Here is a 22845-nt window from a genome sequence, read left to right as displayed (position 1 = left end):
GAAAGGAGAATACAAGAGAAAAAAGAAAAAAAAGTTAGGGAAAGACCGAGGAAAAAAGGTTATGATATATATATATTAAATTGAGATAATGTATAAATGTTGTTTAATTTTTTTAAAATCATGATCAAATTAATATAATATATAAATGTTGAGAGTTAAATTTAGTATTATATTAATTTTAGAATTAATATTGACATTTTCATCACAAAGTTGATGATAATTAACAAAATTAGATAAAAAAGAAAAGAGAACATAGTTGATAGGGTGATTATTTTATTACAACTTTTGATGACTAGGTGACAAAATTTGAACATAATAAAATGTTTTGTAGCTTTGTGTTGAGAAAAGAATAGGAATATATTAAAATTTACAAAAGCATGGGCGTTGTAAAGCATTAATATATGATGCATGGTAAATAGCACTCGAGTGGACATCTAACAATAAAATTTTTACCTCATTTCAGGTTGTTTTTAAAAATAAAACTAGTTGAATAATTTTGATGATTTAGTACAAATTCACATCATCTTTTGCCATCTTAATTTACTTCTTCGGATCAATCAATTTAGTTCTTGAATAAGTTTGAGATTAGTTGAGTTTATTTATGGTATGATATCTAAATTTGACATTTCCCAATATTTGGCAAAAAAATATACATTATGGAATCCTAAAAACCACCATTAGACTATATTTAACAATAAATTAGACGCAAAATTATAAAAATTCAAACTTAATAATATGAACAATTAACTTTCATAAAATCAAAGCTAAAATCCGAATTAAACACTAAAAATTTAACACCATTGTTACCTTCAAATACTGCAATACGAATGCAAACGGTTACGGTACTAGTATACCTGAGAGCAAGTAACTAATAATTACATGCAAAATGAAAAACAACAATGGGGTCTTATACAGTAACTTCTTTCAGCTATGTCAATTGACGTAATAATTTGAAGAGGGAAAAAAATTACACAACAAATATGAAAAAAATATTTACTTTCAGATATTATTTTTACAGAAAAGAACAATCTCCGAACTGGCTCTGGAAGAGCCAAATCCCATATCTCAAACCATTTTGTTTTGGGGACCTTTGCCCCTAAAACTTTGAAATGTTAATGTGGCAAAAAGCAAACGCTAAGCACCGGGGAACACCCGGTTATCACGAGGATATGGAAACATTCATTTTCTCGAACGGTCCTCTGGGGCTTCTTCTATTTGTGGAGGCAAGAGGTTTATAAAGCTCCCTTGGACAGGTTGACTGGCAGCTGCTGCCGATTCATCCTCTGCACAACATAGATCAAGATTAACACCTGATTGATAACATTCGGTACGTGTGATGTGCCAAACGTAACCCAATAACCGGAGCGCGACCACCAAAAGCATAATAACAGTGATAGCATCTTACCGAAAAGGGATTTGATGGAAGGTCGCTTGGGTTTTGAACTTTTCTTTTTCAATTCAGCTGCACGATGGAAGAGATAAGAACCAGTCAAATACAAAGATCTTGCTAGGTTCGAAATTTGCAGGATATAAATCTTCAGTTCATAACAACCAGCAGAGGAAGATGTGAAAGATAAGGAGCACGGAAAACTGAAGCAGCAAAAGAAAAAATATATAAATAGGAGTAAGCAAAATACCGATGCCAGGTAACTGATTATCATTTACAATTTCATAGTTCTTGTATGTGTAACCCACAAAGTTTATATCCTTGGACGGAAGCATCTGCATCAACGGAAAATCATTAAATAATTTTGGCTTGTGAGCGATAGAAACATGATATATGATCCACTATCCCTTCTTAACCATGCTATTATAAGTTAAAGACAGTCATTATTACATATGTTTTTTTTTAGAAAGTTGATTTCAACAATTTAACATAATGAAGTATAACATATATATTAAAGCCAACAGTGCCAAAAATGCTGTGTTCCCCAAGATAAGTTTTCACATTAAGGTTCTGATATAAAAGGAAAATGCAGATTTTCAAAGAATTCATTTGATTGAACATTAGTATAGGTGCAACAAAAGAACCAGCAGAAATCCCTGACCAGACACCAAAATAATGATGCCATTTAATTTTGAAAGCTTCTAGCAAACTTGGTTAAGAAATGATCACTGAGTTCTCAGTTAAGGACATTTTATTGAAAATGTGTCCTGACCTTTCTCCATGGACCTGATTTTGTTGCAGATGGAATTTGGTTGTCAGCCTGGTGTATCAAAAAAAGGACAGTAGTAAGGAAATGTCTAAACAGGCCATTTTGCATATTTGTACGAATTGTACCATTAATCTACCTCTTCAAACTTCTCAAAATTTTGTGTATCTAACTCATCATTGACTTCGGGAATAAACGCAGCTTTCATTTGGTATAACTTGTCCCATTCAATACCTTTAAACCATGGGTGAATCTGGAAGAAAACAGATAGAGCCAGTTAATTTAGCAATTTGCATTCTATTTTTAAAACAAAAATCAAAGAATCTAGAACAGAACACACCGCACAACACCTTAATTTCATGGGCACCTTTTGTGCCAAGCCTCTGCTCAACATTACATAGAAGTTTACTGATAAGGTCTTTCGCTTCGGGTGATAGTTTTGCTTCTTCTGGAAATTTTAAGTGTGTTCTCCAATTCACTATCTGGAAAATGTAGAGAAAAGGACAACACCAGTCATCAGTAACAAAGAAAGTACGAAGTAAAATAAATAGTTGCTATACGGAACTTAATTACAAACAATGTTCAGATTCAAAGATAGAAGTACAAATAATAGCACAAAAGAATGACAGCACAATAACTTAATGTAAAAACATACCTTCCGACAGGTTGACATTGGCTCATCTGAATAAAAGGGTGGATATCCAACAAGCATTTCATACATGATAGCACCAAGAGACCACCTAGACAAGTATCCAAAAAATACCATTGTAACCATATCTGACAATAATAAATACAAATAAAATATCATGTTTCATATACAAACCAATCGCATTCCATTCCATATCCTTTCTTCAGCAAAACCTCTGGAGCAATATAGTCAGGTGTACCAACTGTAGAATAAGCCTGAAGTATCACAAAATTTAAATGTTCAAGCAACATTCATTTGCGATTTCAATAAAAGTAACTATGAGCAATAAACTCTAAGCCTTGTAAACTCTGAAAAATAAAAGCAAGCCTGAACTATGGAAAATAAAGGAGAAACAAGTTGGGAACTTTCTTGCTTTGTAAACCCAACCAATATTACCATCGGTAGAAAAAAAATACTAAGTTGCATTAGTTATGTGGTAGTCAAGCACTTACAAGCATCCTTCTGTTTCTTTGCCAATGCTGCAACTGCTCTTGTTGTGTGCGTTTTGGTGCTGCAGGTCGTCCATCACTTTGAAGAGCCCCACTGAGATTTTTTGCCATAGAAAAATCCTTTTCCTGGAGATTACTACAATCTAATGGCTTACATAATCCAAAATCTGATAATTTCATATGACCATTTCTATCAAGTAGTAGGTTGTCAGGCTTGATGTCTCTGCAACATGTGACATAGAATGGGTTCACCACTTAATGCAAACTCAAAAAGACCGTTATATAACAGTGTATGAAGGATTAGCATCATGCCGAATCACCTATGAATATAATTGTGTTTGTGGATTGATTCAATCGCCAGGACAGTTTCTCCAACATAAAACCTGGCCTCGTCTTCAGTTAGTATATCCTTCCGCATCAATAAAGTCATCATATCTCCCCCAGGTAAATATTCCATAATGAGATATAGATACTCTTCATCTTGGAAGGAGCAATATAGTTTAACAATGCAATTACTGTCAACCTCCGCAAGTAGATTTCTCTCAGCTTTCACATGTTCAACCTGAACATTAGAAATGCAAATTAACAAATTATCATCACGGCGCAAAACCCATCAAGGAAACTACATAGCTGGCTTAAAATCATATACCTGGCCTCTGCGAAGCATCTCTGACTTCTTGAGCTTCTTCATAGCATAAACATGACCAGTTGCCTTCTCCCTACAGATTCTAACCTGTAATGAGAAAAAGTTACGTTAAAAGTAATTCTGGCAAAAAGAGAACAAGATGTTTGAGATTGAAGATAACTACACAAAAGGGTGAAACATAGGAGAGAGGTAAAACTTAGGTTCAGAAGCATCAGTAACAAGCAAATCAAGCGACTAAATCAGATATAAGTAGAAGGCTTTCCTAGAAGTTTCCTAGATGCATTGTCTCAGTTAAAAAAGTTCTGATGGTAGGGAGAAATTTTAAATATAAGATTTTAGCATAATGATCTAGAGGTCTTCATAGCTCATTTAATTTTGACAGGTAGATTAAAGCAAGACCACAAATAAAAGCAAAAGAAACACCTACGTTATTATGTACAATGTGACAAATTTAATTACCTCTCCAAATGCACCCTTGCCAATCATGGTCAATGGCTCAAAATCATCAGTCCCCATCTTATGCCTTTGCATACGCATGTATTCCCTCTCCTTCTTTTCAAAATACTTAAGTAAGTTGTTCTGTTCTTCTTCAGAGACTTCAGCATCAGCCAACTTCTTTTCTAGAATATCACGCCTGCATAAAATCATAATTACCCGAAACGTCATCCCTATTCTTTAAAACAAAACTACCATTACTTTTCCCGCGTTCCTAAAATCACAAAGTACGCTTTATCAAGTTACTTTGTGCAGAAGATATGGAGTGAAATGACAGCACTAATCTTTTTTGAATAAATTTTTGTAACTGAAACCTGCTACAAAATAACTCGACTTGATAATTCAGCCATTCATCAGTCTGTAGTATAGCACGCAGTTACACTGCATGCTATATCATAGTTATGTGACCATGACAGTAACTATTAGACAGGGAAATATCCAATACCGCTCCTTTCTTTCCTGCAGGCTTTTCATCTGCTTCTTATAATGGTCTTCAATATACTGCTTCGCAGCTGCTACCCGTTGTTTGGTGACATCTGATGGTGCCTCTTCACTTGTTGGTGGTTTAGACCCCTCCTTTGCATTACCTACAGCTTCTTTATTCTTTGAAGACCTTACCTTGTCTTTCGATTTGAACTTGTTGAACCATCTCCTCGTAGTTTCCATCGGTTTACTCGATAAATATGATCCTTACAAACCCACACTACTAAAAATGTGCAGTACGGTCACGCAGGTTTCTCACACACAAAAACTTAATGATTTTATCACATCATTGTGTACCAAAATATCCAACAAACAGATTCTGCAAATTCAAGAACAAAAGCAAAATAAAGAGTACATTAGCTTAGAACAAAATAATAGTATTAATAATCCCCAACACAGTTCAGAACAAAGAAATGAGATGATGCTGTAATCCTCACCGAATAACCACCTAATTGAAAGCACTTTAATTCAATCAATAAAATTCAAAACCAATTCAACTCATATATTCTGGAATAAACTATAAAGAGTTCATAATACTTAAAACATTCTGCTACAAATTTTTAGGACACTCAAAAAGAATTGCGAGACGAAGTGAATCTAACAGCCTAAAATCACTTTCTAGACAAACAAAAAAAAAACACTTCAATTTTCCAACGTTTTCTCAGTAAACAAACAAAAAATTCAAATCGAAATCTCAACTCAATCTTAAAACTAAAACAATTTGTACTACCTGATTGAATTTTAAGAGAGCTTGATTGTTGCAGAGCAGATAAAAAAAAGCAGAAGTGTAGTGAAAAACCTAAAGCTAAAGAGAAAACCGAAAGAAGGGAAAATTAAGTGAAGATTGACGAAATTGAAATCCCATTGGTTGGATTTTAGGTCCTTTTGAAAGGTGGGAAGCTTTGCCTCTTTGACTTTGCCTTTGCTTTTTAGCTGCTTTTATTTATCTATCTATATGTTAATTCGAAATTAAAAGTCATTTAATAATTAATAATATTTCATTTTTCCCCTGAAATTTATAAGTTGTTTATTAATTAATACCATATCAGTTTTTTTTTTCCGCATTTTATCTGTTTGATTTATTTAGGTAATTTTTAGTCCTTTTGGGTAAATGGAAATATTATATTTTTGACCCTGAAATTTGTTTTTTTTTTTAATTTTAATCTCTTCATAATTTTATAATTTTATATTTCCATCACGGTAATATTTTGAAAACAAAGTCAACCAAGGTTAATTTAGTGAAAAAATAAATTCTTATTATTTTCAAGTATTATAAAACAGTATAATTACAAGCACAACACAAATATAAATTGTAAGTACAAGTATCAATATTTGTCTAGCCAACTACAATGGCATATAGAATCACAAAGAATCGAAAATAACTAGAGAAAACCCTAACAATTAGAAACATAAAGAAATGGAAATAATCGGGAAAAATTCACATATGACACTTCACAATTACGCATTGTGAAACTCGAAGGAAGATTCGATTTACTTTCAAGTCTTAATTTATATGAATTAAAATTATGTATTCTCTTCCCTTATCTCTAATATAGCAAATAGTTATCATATTTATTTTCTAGTAAAAGATTTTAAATTTAAATTTTTTGGAAGGGAAAAAAATATTTTAAATTTTAAAAGCATGTATTAAAAAATTTATTTAATAAATAAAGCATCTAATAAATATTTAGTCTCATTAAAATATATCATGGGAGAATATAAATTATAGAGATATGAGCTGGACCACTTAAAAATAATTAGATTAGGGAACTATCAATATTAATTAATTGGACAAATAATAATAATAATAACTTCTTTAATTAAAGAAAAAAAACACAAATATTCAATATCAAAGCCTTGATGTCCGCCTTAGACAAAGCCGCGTTATTGACACGTGTCCATGGCCTTATGTCCTTACCAGTTGTCGCAGGCAGGGGACGTATCAAGGGAAAAGTATTCCAACCATGTTTTAAATTAGATTAAAATATGTTGAAAGTTGATGAATTTAGAATTTAGTCTTTGTATTTTTATTTTTAGAATTTTTTTTATTTTTTAGATTTAAAAATTTAGGATTAATTTTTAATATTGTTAAAAATATTTTGTTAAATTCAGATTCAATTGTTGCCACTTGATTTAGAGATTGAGAAGAATCTACGAAGGCTCGGTTAATTGAACATCAATTTGAAATTGAATCTGAAGAGTCAACCATGGATGACCCCATGCGAATGATACTGATAATGCACAAATTAATTTACAAGCTCCTCCTCCTTCTCCTGTTGTTCCCACTTCCTAGGTCTATTAGAGACTATGCCATACCTTATATCGAAGGGCTTTGAACTAGTATTCACTTTTCAATTTGTGGAAGTGAACAACTTTGAGATCAAATCAACAGTTATTCAGATGGTTGAAACAATTCTTTTTTTTTCTCATGAAGATCCCAACCAACATCTACGAAAGTTCATCAAATTATGCAATACATTCAAATCTAATGGTATTTTAGTAGAAGCTATGAAATTAAGGTTGTTTTTGTTTTCTTTTTTTGGACGAGCTACAAATTCATTAGATGGCCTACCAAATGAGTCAATTACAACTTGAGATCAAGTTGTGAAAAAATTCTTAACTAAATTCTTTCCTACAGCTAAATTGCGAAATGACATCACTAGTTTCTAATCATATAGAAAGCAAACTTTACATGAGGCATGAAAACTATTTAAGGACATGGAAAAAAAGTGCCTTCTGTTGGTAATGCAAAGAATGATGGTAAGTGGATATATCCCACATTAGTTAAATATACACTATTAAAAGGGTTTATATATAGCCTTACATCTTACATTTGTCATGTAATTTGGCTATAGGCCAAATACATGCATGTTGTTGTTTCTTACTCGATTCATGTTTATGTTAACACATACTACTTGTATTTTTTTTTGGATAAAATTATTATATTAATTTTCAGAAAATAATTTCTTTAAAATAAATTAACTTTTTCTGATTTTTTTGACTGTTACAAATATCTGAACAGTATATATTTTTTGACTGTTGCGCGGAAATAGTGGGTTAGTTTTGTAACTGACCCTACAGTTTTTCTCTTTTGCCTCTACATATTTACTAGTTTTCGTGACCGTGTTAACACGTGTATTCGACACGTACCGCGTGTATTTCTTTTTGGATAAAATTCTTATATTATTTTCCAGAAAATAATTTCTTTAAAACAATTTGTCTTTTTTTTTATTTTTGACTGTTACGAAAATCTGAACAGTATATTTTTTTTACTGTTGCGCGGAAATGGTGGATCACTTTTGTTACTAACCCTACATTTTTTACTCTTTTACCCCTGCATATTTATTATTTTATCCTTCTGTTACTAGTATAAATAGAGAGCTAATTTTCCTCATTTGACACACAAAAAGTAAAACACCTTCCTCATTTGACCCCTCCAAATTTTCCTGGAATCAATTCTAGTGTGATTTCCTTGAGAAGAGAAATATCAAACGTGCTCCACCTTTTTTATTCCGGTGTAAATTTTGATTTCTTAATTCTAGGCAGTAGTTCTTCCACGACGTAGTAAATTTTGATTTCTTAATTCTTGGTTTATTTTTTCACCTAGTGCTAACAAATTTGTTTTGCAGTAATATATTGTCCAACATCCTCACCGTCAAGTGTCAAATTGGTTGTTGATTCAGACTTTATACAAAGAGTTGAGATAGTTCATTAAAGGTAATCTAGATGTAATAACTAATAGGGCGTTATTGAGTAAGTCGCCTGAAAAATTGTCAAGATAATTTAAGACATGGTAGAAAATAATCCATAGCGGATTTCGAGCAGAACTGGTGTAAACCCAAAGAAATTGGTTAAAGTAGTTGAGGTTGATGCAATGATTGCTCTTCTTGCTGAACTAGTTGTTTTGGATGAGATGTAAATGAGAAAATTGAGGTTAACATGAAGCAACCAATCTATGCTATCTGTGACCAATGTGGGGATAATCACCATTCTTGGCACTGGACATTTGAGTCAGAATTGGTTGGATATGTTAGAAATTTGGAAAGACAACAACATAACCAATTCGTCAACACTTATATGCCAAGATGAAGGAACCATCCCAACTTTGCTTGGGGTAACAATCAAGGCAATTTTTATCAAGATAGACTAGTTGAACCTCCGGTTTTCCCTCAAAGCCAGTATTAAAGGCAACATTCGCAAAAACCCACAACAATTTATACAAGCAATCGACGTTAGGATGAAGGTATTGGAAACTCAAGTGGGTCAAATAGCCTTCTTAATAGGCCATTCATAATAGGCCACAAAGAGCATTATCGTCAAACAATTAGCCTTATTAATCCTAGAGAGCATTGTAAATTTTTAGAAATGGCAGGGAGTTATCGAGTGCCTCTCCATCAATTGAGGTAAATGCAAAAAATCATTTGCCTATCCCACCAATCGACAAGAGTTCTAATGAGCTTTAAGAAAGCTCTAAAAAATATGTTCATCATGAGACAGAAGCAAGGAAGCCATCAAAGGAGATAGTTAAGCCAAAATATTCTCCACCACAATTCCCACGAAAGTTGCATTAGAATACGTTAAACAAATGCCTAACTATATAAAATTTATGAAAGATATTTTGTCGAAAAAAAGATGACTAAGTGATTATGAAAATATAACACTTAGTGAAGAGTGCAATGTCATTGGTTCTCACACTTTCGATAAGGCACTCTATAAATTGGTGCCGCTCTCTATAGCTCGGAAGTTAAGTTTGGGTATATTATACTAACCTCAGTCACATTGCAAATGGTTGATAGAACTCTAAATTACTCTAAGGGGTGGTTGAAGATGTACTAGTAAAAGTGATATTAGTAGATCATTTATTATATTTATAATTTTAAAAATTAATTAGAAAAAGTTAATCCAACACAAATTCAATTCAATTTAAATAAATAACCCTTCAATAAATTTATACTTTCTTTTTTCTTGCAAATAAAAGTTTCTACATGCAAAATAAATGAAAGGTTATAAATGTAATTCCAAACAAAAGAATAAGATTTGGGAAAAAGAAATGAGGGCAATGCCAACTTGATTCAACAATGAGAGTGTTGTGGATTTCCCTTAGAAATAGGGCATAATAATTTGGGGACCATTTACTTTTTAAGCCATGATATGGATAGATATCAATTCAAAAAATAAATAAATAGCAAAAAAGTAAAATAAAGAAGAAAAAAAAGAGAGTTTTTTTAGACTTGTCCATGTGTTGAGCAACTCAACCTGACTAGAAGGTCCACTCAAAAAGTGAGAGGATTTTGGTAAAAATTTAGGCTCAAAAAATGGGTTTGGACAAAAAATAATTTCTAAACAGTTTAAAGCTCGAGTAAGCTTTTTTTGGCCCATGCCCGGCCCAAATTTACAAAAAAAAATATTTTTTCGTTGTTTTGCTATCATTTCTTTATTATATTGCTATTATTTTATCGTTATTATTTGGATATTGTATAACTCTGGTTTTATTATTAATTTTATTACTATTTTAGAGGTATTCACTTGTTAAGTTGCACATAAAAAATAATATAAAAAATTTTAATACAAATCGAGCTCGAGTTTTAATATTTTTATTCAGACCAAACATGCGTAAAATTTTAGACCTATTTTTTGAGTCGGATCGAGCTCGAACCTAGAAATTGGGCCTAATATTTTTACTTAACTCACCCCGACCCATGAAGAACTCTAATTCTTATCTTTGTCAAAACTACCGCAATGTAACAAAAAAAAAGTTGTTTAATCTTGATATTTAGGTTTGGAAAGAATATAAAGAAACCCTCATTTGATTAATTTATTTAATTAAATTATTATGCATTTATCTTTTATTAGTAATCGAATCAATCATTAATATTTTACTTATATCGAAATTATCTCTTATTCTTTAATTTATAAATAAAGAAACTATTAGCATAAAATCAATATTTTAATTGAGAAAAATACCAATTAAATGAAAATAAATTAATTTAATTACAATTAAAAGTTTAATAATTAAATAATTATTAATTTGTGAAAGTGGGAACACAAGGAGACACCACTACATGTTTTATTGAACATTATATACTAATCTCAAAACCTTTTTGACTTCCACTGCATGAAGAATATTTATGTGATGATATGTTTCCGACTAGTCCGGTTTAAATAATCATGAAAAAAAGGCTTCTAGGTCGAAATGAGTTTGGATAGATTCATACATGATATTAATTACATATTTGACACAAAATATGGGTATCAAATTTTATCATAACCAGATTATATTTATAAATTATTAATTCAAATTCATTTAGGTTTGTGAATATTATATTTTTAAATATAATATTTTTTTATTTTTTATTAAATTTTTAAACAAAAACAACTTTAAATATTTTTATTATTCTTATTATACTATAATATATTTAATTTTTATATAATATATATAATATAAACTTAAAATTAGGTCCAGATGAGTTGAGCTTGAGCCTTAATTATTAGAGCTCAAATTTAACCCGTATTTTAAATAATATTTTTTTTATCAAACCCACTTTTCAATCTTAACATTCTAAAAATTTTAATCTAGCCATTAAGTTTGGACAAATAGTTTGACCCTTGAATAAATCTACAAAAAAAACTTAAACCTTACATTTTAAGTATTTTTCCACTTAAACTAGCAGTTCATTAGCTATATTTATATGGGTAAACTATATTCAATGTTACTAAACTATTAGTAAGCTTACGTTTTGGTTATTCAACTTCAAAATATTACAAAATGATCACTAAACTATTTGAAAGTTTTATTTAGGTCATTGGATTGTTAAGTTCTTTTTTTAAGTCTGGCTAACGAGCTCTAAGCAACGATTTGACGGTTAGTACAGTGGATCAGTAACCATCGACGAGTAGAAGAATATATCTTAGATCCAAGGTGGTTTGACGAACAGTGTTGGAGATTAAAAAAAAAAGTTGTTTGGATTTTGGTTCACAGATTCATAACATTCAAAGTTGTTTCATGAAAAACAAAATTGAGCTATAGAAGAAAAGGGAAAGAAGAGTTTTTGATCAGTGTAGACGGTGCAAATAAAAAAGTCCATACAATAGCTATTTTAATATCCTAGTGACTTAAACGAAAAGTTTCAAATAGTCCAATGACCATTTTGTAACTTTTTGAAGTTGAATGACTAAAACATAAACTTGCTAATAGTTTAGTGACCTTGAGCATAATTTACCCTTTTTATATTTTTATGGGGTTTTTGACATGCTCGTTTCATGTTCGATTAGAATAAGAAAGAATTTTTTGTTTGGACCGTGAGATGTTTCGGCTCGGGTGTTTGACTTTTTCTTTTGCCTATTAAGGAGTGACATGTTTGACAAAACAATGATAAATATTAAGGATAATTGATGGGATAGTTTCAAACTTATCAAAACTTTGTTGGGTAGACTCTTATATCAGCCTATAAATAAGTTGGGCGTCACTTTGAGAGCAGTTTTTGGGTGTCTTTATGAGAGCTTTGTTGTGTTGTTGTGGTTATTTTGTGACACTCTTATAAAAATTATTTGGAGAGGTTTATTGGTTATAGGTAGGGATGACAGGATTTGAACCCGTGACATATTTTGTACCCAAAACAAACGCGCTACCAAGCTGCGCTACATACCTTTCAATTGGCCTACAATGTCATTGTAGAGAATCTCTGTCTTGTTTTCCACACCCTTATTTTATCTATTGATATACAAAAAGGATCTTTCTATTTCCTCTTTTTGGTCTCATATCATATAACAACTATATAATGAATAATAAATGAATATTTTTAGCGAAAATTCTCAAGCGGAAAGGGACCTATTTTGTTTTGCTGTTTTAAGAAAGGGAAAATCCTATCTATCGAATCATTGTACATTTAAATTTGAATTTTGAATTAGGAATTCCGAGTAGAAATAGACAAATCCAAGTGTATTATAAGGTAATTGAGTGAATGATTTGTGATTATTGGAGTCTGTGTTAGGGCCACAATTATTTTTTTATGCAATGGTAGATTAGGCTTAAGCCAATAGGTGATATTAATAATTGTTGAATAAAATCATTCACTGGGCCAACCTCTATAGGCATAGGACCATTATGTATAAATTGTGTTAACAAATATCGCGTGTTAATTCTTTCATTACTTTGCTCATTGTGTTGCTTTACATTTAATATTTATATTTGTTTCTATTCTAACTGCAGTTAAAAATGAAATTATTTTCAAGTGTAAACCCCAATTTTTTTTTTTCATATTTGATACATGTTCAAATACAAATATAAAAAATATAACAGTTATAAAGTAGTTAGGAGTTTGAATATTGCTTGCATTGTAGATATTCCGTTGCTTGCAACCAAGAAAACAAAGAGGGACACGCAACGAAGAACAAAAGGACAGAACTTTTGGGTTCCTCCCAATTCATGTATACATACATAAAGATGTATGTATGTATGTATATATGTATATATAGATGGAGAATAAGAAAGGAAAAACAGTTGAGTTGGCGGTTGGGCATTGGCCCCCCGGTGACCAGGTAAACAAGTAGTAGAACCGTAGAAACAACAATTTGTCGTTACAGTGTTTTTTCTTACACGGTTATAATTAGACAAAACCAATAATGGGTTAGGTTTGTTTGGAAGATTATAATTTATATGTTCATATCCATTATCGGTGTGTATTAGTTACAATAATCACATTCAAATAATTCTCGGAGAACAAAAAATCCAAATAATAAAAACATGGGTAAATTCAACTCTTCTATTTAAAATAAAGACAATACTACATTTTCGCATTTTATATACATAGTTTTATAGGTATCGCGAATCAATTAAGTATTAATTTATTTTTGTATTCATTAAAATAGTATTATTTTAAAAAATATTTTTTTTATATTTTTTTCAATAAACTACAAGAGAAGGGCAAAGCCCTAATAATAACGCAACTAGCACGGCTTGAACACAAACCACACCTACAATGAAACTAACCTTATCTTATTTTCTCTTTTAAACATTCAATTTTGATTTACTCCAGTTTGAAGAAAAAAAACAAAGAGAAGTAAAAAAAAAAAAAGATGTGAAATATCTTATTTATCCTTGTAATATTGGACATAAATTGATTTATAAAAAATAAATATAATTGAAGAAAGAATGTTATAATGGATCATTTCTATTTCTTTCTACAATGCCTTCTCCTTACTTTTAACTATCCAATCAAATACAAGTTAGAACATATTACAACACACGTCCTCTTAAAAATTTGAAGCATAGTTTGATTTCTAAAGTCAAATTGTGAATGCATGAAAACATTGACGTTCATGTTCTGAACATTTAGGGTTTAGAGTTTATGGAACTCTAAACTAAGAAATTGGTCAAATCTATTCCCAAAAATGCCATAAAATCATTTATTCTTCCCTTGATGGTCAACCCCAGCTTTGTAAATTACAACTAGAAGGGGCAAAACCAGACATAAAAATTAGGGATAAATCTGCCAATGAAAGCCACAGCTTTTTCAAAAGTAGCCTAACCACTAAGAGCAAACGACAAGGCATGCAAAACAAAAGTACAAAGGATAAGAAGAATATTTTTCAAGGAAAAAAAAACAAAAAAGGACATGGGCTATGTTTACTCAAACTCGAGCATCAAGTTCTTCCACTATATTCTTATACTTATGTCGGGATACGCATGTCGTTCAAGTAAAACGAAGAGTCGGAGTAACATAGTATTTGGTAACCATGATCAGCCGAAGCAAAGCTTTGGACGGCATCAAAGTGAGATCTGTTTGAAGAATAGCCTATATAGATGATGATCATTTCATGGTTTGTCAAAGTAATTCAATACAAGGAAAAAAGGGTAAAAAAGAAAAAAAAACAATTTGAACCATTGCTTAATGCTACAAAATGAAATTGTTTGCCGGATTAGTAATAGGAGAGCTTCTTAATACCTTGGAGCTGCTGAAGAAGATATAATGAGAGTACGTGGGAATTGTAATCCGGAAATACTCTATTCAGAATTCAGGATGCTTTCACTTGTGAGCCACAATTTCTTTTGGACAATAAACACGACGTTGTCTCCTTCGTGTTCTGAATCCGAACTTGAATCAGCAGTTGCTACTGCTTCCCAGTGCAAAGCTGATAAATACTTCCTTACGAAATCTATAACTGGTTGTTTGTCCCGAATGATTATGAAACCCTTGGGACGGAGAATGCGATCCATCTCGAGTAACAAATCTTCAGCACTGCAGCCCTTCTTCTCAATATCAGAAAAGACAGTCCAAGCATGGAGTAAATCATACGTTCGAGGGTATGTGGAAAAGGCTTCACACCTGCCAAAAAGATCAATTTCAATCAATACAAATTTTACTATCCCTCAACATGCATTCCACTATTTCACCAGCCAGAAGGAAAAAGATCTTTATAAGACGAAAATGAAAATACATCATTGTACTTTCTCCTAACTATGATACTTGGACTCCAGTGCGAGTGTTGGAAACAAATATGTTTAAACAGATTTTCCACGTTTCTTCGTGTGCGTGAAAAATCTTTGGAAAGTCGTATCCTTAATCATATCCAGACATAAGTAGGACACGGAGCATGTAGCAGTCTTTTTGCAGATAGCTGTGTTTTGTCAGAGAATCCATTTCACTGAATATATATATAATGCTGTTGGGGGGGGGGCAAGCTGTAGCTGTGTTTTGTTAGACAAAATTCGGTGTTTATCAGAAAGGAGAAATATGTTAATATTTCATACTTGGTTATGTAGATTTTCAAGTAAATTTGCGCATACCAGTTATGAGTAGTGCCAATGAGGCCTCTGTCATATATCAACTTAAGTGTGTTTGGTCCATCCTCAGGGATGACATTCATCACCCAAACATTCCTCTCTTTTAGAGCAGCCGCAAAAGATCCCATGTTTGCTTTCATGTCCATCAAATTTCTCAAAGTGTTGGCCTCAATCTTTGGACTCAAGAGATTCCAATAATTCTCTACCCGCTGGCGCCAAGTTTCCTATGAAATTGCAAAAGCTATATTAGCATCTATACCCTATGTCATGGCCACTTAAGTCACAATATAAGAACAACACACTAATCATAAGTAAAGGCATAGATGAAACAATGCTGCCTCCGTTACCGTGTCTATTTCAAACATTTCATTTGAATAACCAAAATCAGCAAGCCTTGGAGGAGGAGATGTCAATCTCGCTGGCCAAGGAGCCAAACCACTTCCCTTGGCTTTCTGATCATCTGATAGAAACAAAGAGAAGTTTTAGTTAAGATAAAGTTTATACCAATCTTTTAAAGCTATAAACTCAAAGAATCCCTATAATTTTCCGTCGCAAAATATACCATAATTTATAATCAGGAATTACATGTAATTGAGCAACAATTATATCGTATAACTCGCAAATATTCAAAAAGAATAATTGAGCAGAATGAATGCACTTGTTACCACATAACCTAAGCACAAGGCAACTAATTCCAAAATTATCAAGCAATTACTTTTATTTGGTAAGATTCCAGTTCATATTTCTCTCTTTATCCTTAAGCTAAAAGCAAATCGAGCTTACTGTTAAGGAACTCAACAACATAAAAGAATATGTCAAGATTTCACCTCATCAGAATTTGATATGAAGTTGAAAAACAGGCCATCAATGTTACTTGGACTTAGTGTAAGCATCAGATATGAGTATGTGTCAGGGACGGGTATGTTTAATTTTTTTTCAATTTCTTTTCTATGTATTTGGAGGGGACTTGGAAGGTCATATCCTCAAACCCAAGATCGGATATGTGTTGGAGACAAGTGTCAAACTAGGGTACTTCAAGCAAAATGGAGAGTTGGAAAAACATAGCAAGCCATTTCATAATTTGTTAAAATATGTAAGCAACATATCTGTGGAAGAATAAATATATAAAAATCATCAGCCAGCCAATTTATGACTTCAGAAATCGAAGTCAACTTCCAAATCAATGAAAAACCAAATTCAAGACACGTTATATGAAAATTTGTATCTAAATATTAGCATGCTCGAAAAGAAAATATCAACTGAGGGGGGAGGGGGGAGAGACTAATATTAGCAACACTGACAGATAAATATACTCACGGTCGGAATAAGGAGTGATACAAGCTTCCATTGGCACACCCCAAACTGCATCTGGATCATCATCAGACCGACAGAGCGGTGGATTTGTACCAGGTGCTCGTTCCATATAACAATCATTTGTCAAAGGCTTTTGCCAAATGACAGTTTGGTTCCTCTTTGCAGCTATTCTCCAACACATACGTTCCACAAGGGCGCTCATCTCTTTCCATATCCGGAGATCCTCTTCATCTTGTGCATAAGCCTCTGGAGACGAGTAGGCAAAATAGCCTCCAGGTCTAAGTAACCGGTCTAGCTCGAGAAGAAGAATCCCATCCCTTTGAAGCCAATCAATCCTACAACGAGAACAGTGAGCAAGTTCAAATGATCTGCTCGGGTAAGGGAGCCTTTTTGTCCCTAGAACACCAAGACATGCAGGAATTCCTCTTTCCAGGGCAAATTGGATTTGGTTTTGATGAACATCATTGGGTGCTAATGACATTGCTATAATGTCAGAAGAAAGAAGATACGCTCCAAAACTTGCAACACCACAACCAACATCAAGAACTGTACGGACTCTTCCTTCATTATTTAAGTTGTTGTGCGAAAAGTTGAGCATCTGCCAAACAAAATCGTAGAAATTAATGTCATTGCTTCTACCATAGCTTTGAGAAGTTTAAATAAGGAGCATTATATATGAAGCTGATCAGTAAAGTTAGGAACCAAAATATGATACGGAAAACTCAAAACAGACACAAATATACCGAGTACAACCATCCTTTAGTAGGCATTCAAGATTATTGATCATGTTTTAAAATATTTTTTTCGAGCCAAAATCAGTATGCATTGGTGAACTTACATTTGCAATTGAAGCAATATACTTGTCAGCTCCATAGTGAAAATGGGTGCCTCCCCCCGGAAATACTATCTTTTCACCTTTTACCACCATCCAATTCTGGTCAGACTTCTCATGTGCAAGGTGAGTATGGGGAATATTTGCCTTCCACACTTCATCTCTGCTTTGAGGCCACTTAATTGGGACCTGTAATTTCACATGAGTTGAAACAATTTCAAAATATGACAAATATGACTATGATCATCACTATAACACATACATGACAAATTAATTATAAAAACACATACGCTTCATCAGTACCTTGTATCCTGGAGGAGGAGGGATCAAGCAATTGTATCTCCTTTCAGGAGGGGGGCAATGACGTTCGTAGTGCTCCATTACCGACAAGTCAAGCTTTAATCTCATTTGGTATATGATGTTTCTGTCTAAGCAAGGAATCAATTCCGAATGTCGATCGTCACAAACCTTCAAAGTCATAAACAGAGAAGTTAAAGGCCATAGCAACTAATCAATGGAAGAATCACAGTGGAATTACATATCAAAATGATTCAGCAAAAAACAACTTACAGGGAACGTTTTTGGAACAACAACATCTCCATCCTCCAGTCCAGATTTGGTTGAAGATTCATCATCTCCACCCAAATAAGATGATCCAATTTTTCTCAGAGATTTGCCGCCATATTCTAGAGCTGAAGCACCATTGCTTGAAGATCCAAAAATAGATCCATAATATACATAGAGAAAACCAAGAAAGATTGCCACAGCACAAAGAGAGGTGATTAATCTCTTCTTTTGGCCTCCATCAGATCTTCCTCTCATCCTTCTTTTAGTACTATGATTTCTTCACAAACTGTTTTCACTTGAGCACTGAATTGTCACAGGCACAAATATCCTTATCCTACTCAATCTAACATCAAATTTTGTATTCAAAATAAATTTGTTTTGTCGCTACCATCAGGGGGCTCAATTCAATTGAATGAATAACACAACTCACTTCAAAAACTTGTCAAAATCAAACACTTTGGAAAACTCATCAAACCTGCAAGAAACCATAAGGTGATTAATAATGCTCTTGAATCAACCACCGAAGTTACTTAATTTCAACAATGAAGTTCAAAACTAAGCTTTAAACTCGTGTAACAAGTCAGATCCATGTTAATAGCCCAGACTTATGATAAACTTACATTACATAAAAAAAGGTAAAGAAAAGAAAATGATTAAATACCATCATGTTATCTGCCTACAGTTGTAACCAGTTGATTGACAACCATGAAATGAAAAGGATATGGAAAAACACTAAAAAGCATGTAACTAATGCTCTTTAATGAACTAAACAGATCTGAGTCCAAAAAAAATAATAAAGAGAGCATAAAAACTGAACAAATTCAACCATCAAGAATCAAACTTGGATTACAAAGGAATCAATATCATTAACATTCTTGAATTAAAGATAAGAAACTGAAACCGACCCATTAAAACCACCACAAAAACAAGCAAAACCCACAATTCAGATCCCAAAAATATGAAAAGGAACATGTTAATAAAAACCCAGAAATGTATTCACAAGAAACAAGCTTAAAAAAAGAAGAAGAGCTTACTGGGTTTGAATGAAAATAACCGAACTGGGGCAAAGTGTAATTGAGAGATAAAAGAAAAAAGATAGCTGTTGGCTATCTTTAAATGAAGAACCAAAACCAAAGCAAAGTGAGAGGGAGGAACTATTAGATCTCAAAGATTCTTCTTCTTTTTCATATGCACAGTGAGAAAGGGGAGAGAGAAAGTGCAAGACAGTGTTGAGTTTCACACGTTTTTGAAGGAATCTATATGTATGGCATATGCATCTATCTGTCCAAGACTGGATTTGTAAATATGACTAGAAATTGACACTCGGTGAAAAAAAATATAACTTCGAGAAATAATTTTTTAAAGTAATATATTAGGTACTTTTTTTAAAAAATAAATAAGTGAGCATTTTATGTGAAAATGGAGGTTTTTTTTACTTAATATCTGAATTTTGTTGAAGAAAAAAAAAACATTTTCTTATAAACGAAGGGAAGGAAGTAGAGAGAAAGTAGAAAAAAACATAGTAAGTGCAAAAAAATTTAATGAAAAAAATTAACTTAGTGCTATTGTTTTTTAATTACTTACATAAATTTTATTAAATAATTTTTTTAAAAAATTTTACTAATATGAAAACGGTGAATTATAAATATATATTTGGTCAACTATAATATATAATTCATCTAAAACAATGCATAGCAACTAAGGTTGGGTTTGAATGAGTAGTGCATTTACCTGCGGTCGGTGTAAAAACAGCGGTGATGATAAGATAAATAATATAACATGTGACAAGAAGTAAGCTAAACGCACCGCATCACACTCCACCGTCCATTCAAACTTACTTTAAATGTCGAACTAATATGAAAAGAATCGAATTAGATTTTGTTTGCAAATTAAAATGTTGGATTAGTTTTTACATTAAAATTATTTAATATAACGATTTAATTTGTTAATAACAAAAATGGAAAGATATGATTTAATGAAAGTAAAAATAGCAATGAATAGATCTCATAATCCTTAGGATGAGAGAAGAGGGTAAGTCCATGGAAAGAAGAAATAATTGATGAAATTGCAAGTTGCAGCAATTTACTATTAGTGATGGGGCCTGGTTTGTTTCTTTCATTCTGCCTGCAAATGCAGTAAAAGCACAGACATCCCCCATTTCTTAATGCATTTCATTGCCTTTTCCTTACTTGGGTGATTGCCATTTGCTATCTTTGGAAATCACCGATGAGAACTTCAGATATGAAAGCTCCGTTTAATTCATTCATTAAGTTATTATTACTATTGGTTGGCTTTTGGTATTTGAGTTTTGTTAAAATTTGTGTGACCCGAATCTATTATTTATTAAAAAAATAAATATAATAGTAAAATAAGGGGATCTGTGTGGGTGAGAAGTCGAGGGTCGTAGGCTAAAGCTCGCCACAGATCCCCATTAAGCACAAAACTGGACTTCACTCTCGCGGTACGGACCATACCGCACAAGTTGAGTCCATTAGAACTATACTTTTACTATTTTATTTTGATTAGAACAGAGTTTTTCAACCCTTAAATAGATGTAGTCAAAACTCTTCTTATATCATTTCTTTTTCAACATTAATGAATTTCTCTCCTCTGCCCTTAGTTTTTAATCTGTATGTTCTTATTTTTCTTTTCCTATTACTTTGTGATCGTTCTACCGTCATTATCAACGTTTATTATAACAAGTTTTTTTTTCTCTCAATTTGGTTATGAGCTTTTTTTTAAAAAAAATTGATGTTTCAAGTTTTTTTTGTCTTATACAAATACTTAAGTTTAACTTCAATGTGCAATTTAGTATTTGAATTTTCCTTTTGTCCTAATTAAGTACATATGTTTCCCCCTTTCTCTTCTCTATCGGGATGCTTTAGATCTATCGTTTGTTGTTGTGGTTTTCATTTCTTTCTCCTTCCCCCTCGTTTTTGAAGTCATTGCTCTTTCTAGTGGGATGTTGGTGTTAACATTGGAGATCCACCAATCAAGGTGTCAACCTCATTTAGCCTTAGTTCGGTTATCGTTTCAATAAAAAATCGTAAGATATGAACCTGCACTAAAACCTTTCAACACGGTATTTGTTATCTCTTCAGAATATGGGATAGTCACAATTGTCCATTAAAGTTAATTCAATTTCAATTCAAAAAGCGCACGTTAGGTTGGAGATGTTTGGCGTGCAGTTGGGAAAACAAGACGATCGCCTGCCGAGTTCGAATTCCCACGAACAAATTAGCGTGTTCAATTGGAAAAAATTAGTTGAATTCTGTCAGGAGAGATAGTAATCGAATTTAAACGACCCACGCAATTGAGGTCGTTAATTCGAGGTGGGCTTTTCTAGACTATTGAGATATTAAATTGTGGACGCATGTTACGTGGTTAGATAATTGGTAATGATTGGTTTGCAGGTCGTACTAGAACAAACTACACAATGAAAAGTTGGCGGTTGGGGAGTCCTTGATCGCTATAACTAGCTTATCGTTTGGAAAGGTTCAAGGATCGATTCAATTTCGGAGTGTATCGAAGCTGAGGCTAAGCATTAATACATTTGATTCACCGATTTAATTTAATTTTCTTAATTTTATTTTGCAATCATAATTCTGTTTTTATTTTTTTATTTTTTATTTTCTTTATCAACTAAAATCTCACTTTTATTTTTTTTTTTAGCTTTGCAACACATGGGTCGTAGGCACGACAACTGCCTAAACTTAGGAATTTGGTTACATAAACAGAAAAATTAGGGGTCTTAGTCCTTGTGAGATTGACCCTACTACTCTATACTATTATTTAATTAAGTTAGAGCGTAAGAAAATATATTTGGTGGTTTCGACACCCATCACAAAAGTAGAAAGTAAAAAATTCACAAACATAATTAGAATGATAAAAAACTAACAATTGGTATGATTCTAATTTTACTTGTGAATGTTTTATTTCAATACACAGTACTTAATATATATGAGAGATTCATTTATACAGTATAAAAAATTAAATAGTTTTACATATTTTCGTAATTATTTATATGATTAATATTGTAACAATCCAACCGTTGAATTTATCAATATAATTGGCTTGTCATGCATGTAAATTTTCGAACTGATTCGATATCTTTATCATATCGATCTAAAATACTCTATACATTAACATATATTCAACGGTTGAATTTTTTTGCATAAAATAAATAATTAGAAATTTTAAATTTACATCAAATTTGACATTCATAATCTACATAAATAGACTATAAAATAAAACGATTGAGTCGTTAAAATATTAATCATATAAATAATTACGAAAATATATAAAACTATTTTAATTTTTATATATAATATAAAGAGTGTTATCTGATACACTGATAGTGGTGGAGTTTTTTTATTCCGTAAATGTATTTTTCTTATTTTTTAAAATATTAATTAATAATACATGAAAATTTCTT

At 32.1% G+C, this 22845-nt stretch overlaps 2 protein-coding genes across 3 annotated transcripts; both read right to left on the bottom strand.

The window, feature by feature from the left end:
* Window positions 1–776: 776 nt before the first annotated feature.
* LOC107936259 (serine/threonine-protein kinase tricornered) lies at window positions 777–5827 on the bottom strand. The gene is made up of 14 exons (XM_016868956.2): window positions 5645–5827; window positions 4877–5233; window positions 4396–4570; window positions 3940–4023; window positions 3611–3852; window positions 3294–3513; window positions 2977–3056; window positions 2809–2893; window positions 2504–2635; window positions 2293–2406; window positions 2160–2207; window positions 1638–1722; window positions 1406–1462; window positions 777–1283 (listed from the first exon to the last, which is right to left on the bottom strand). The coding sequence occupies exons 2-14, from the start codon at window positions 5095–5097 to the stop codon at window positions 1180–1182; spliced, it is 1647 nt and encodes a 548-aa protein (XP_016724445.1). The 5' UTR covers window positions 5098–5233; window positions 5645–5827; the 3' UTR covers window positions 777–1179.
* Window positions 5828–14293: 8466 nt separating this feature from the next.
* On the bottom strand, window positions 14294–19715 carry LOC107936254 (probable methyltransferase PMT3). Of its 2 annotated transcripts, XR_005910082.1 has the most exons (9): window positions 19445–19701; window positions 18414–18885; window positions 18147–18311; window positions 17850–18032; window positions 17015–17609; window positions 16045–16157; window positions 15701–15921; window positions 14859–15239; window positions 14294–14708 (listed from the first exon to the last, which is right to left on the bottom strand). XR_005910082.1 is itself a non-coding variant. In XM_016868950.2 (8 exons), exons 2-8 carry the CDS (start codon window positions 18663–18665, stop codon window positions 14918–14920), a joined length of 1851 nt encoding a protein of 616 aa, XP_016724439.2. In that variant the 5' UTR covers window positions 18666–18885; window positions 19445–19715; the 3' UTR covers window positions 14694–14917. The 2 variants fall into 2 exon arrangements, 1 of the variants encoding a protein (XP_016724439.2); XM_016868950.2 differs by having other exon boundaries at window positions 14694–15239; window positions 19445–19715.
* Window positions 19716–22845: the final 3130 nt, after the last annotated feature.

This window comes from Gossypium hirsutum, chromosome D02, assembly GCF_007990345.1.
Source record: "Gossypium hirsutum isolate 1008001.06 chromosome D02, Gossypium_hirsutum_v2.1, whole genome shotgun sequence".
Lineage (NCBI taxonomy): Eukaryota > Viridiplantae > Streptophyta > Magnoliopsida > Malvales > Malvaceae > Gossypium > Gossypium hirsutum.
Note: the sequence above shows the minus strand (reverse complement) of the source record. Positions and strands in the feature narration are given on the sequence as shown.

What these genes read in the sequence shown, in the direction of transcription:
- LOC107936254 (XM_016868950.2), bottom strand. Translation starts at nt 18,665, where the DNA reads ATGAGAGGAAGATCTGATGGAGGCCAAAAGAAGAGATTAATCACCTCT. An exon ending in ATATTGCTTCAATTGCAAAT is followed by an intron (nt 17,610 to 17,849) that starts GTAAGTTCACCA and finishes TTTGTTTGGCAG; the next exon opens with ATGCTCAACTTTTCGCACAA. An exon ending in AAATGTTTGAAATAGACACG is followed by an intron (nt 15,922 to 16,044) that starts GTAACGGAGGCA and finishes GCAATTTCATAG; the next exon opens with GAAACTTGGCGCCAGCGGGT.
- LOC107936259 (XM_016868956.2), bottom strand. Translation starts at nt 5,097, where the DNA reads ATGGAAACTACGAGGAGATGGTTCAACAAGTTCAAATCGAAAGACAAG. An exon ending in CAATGTCAACCTGTCGGAAG is followed by an intron (nt 2,636 to 2,808) that starts GTATGTTTTTAC and finishes TACATTTTCCAG; the next exon opens with ATAGTGAATTGGAGAACACA. An exon ending in TAATCAGTTACCTGGCATCG is followed by an intron (nt 1,463 to 1,637) that starts GTATTTTGCTTA and finishes TCCATCGTGCAG; the next exon opens with CTGAATTGAAAAAGAAAAGT.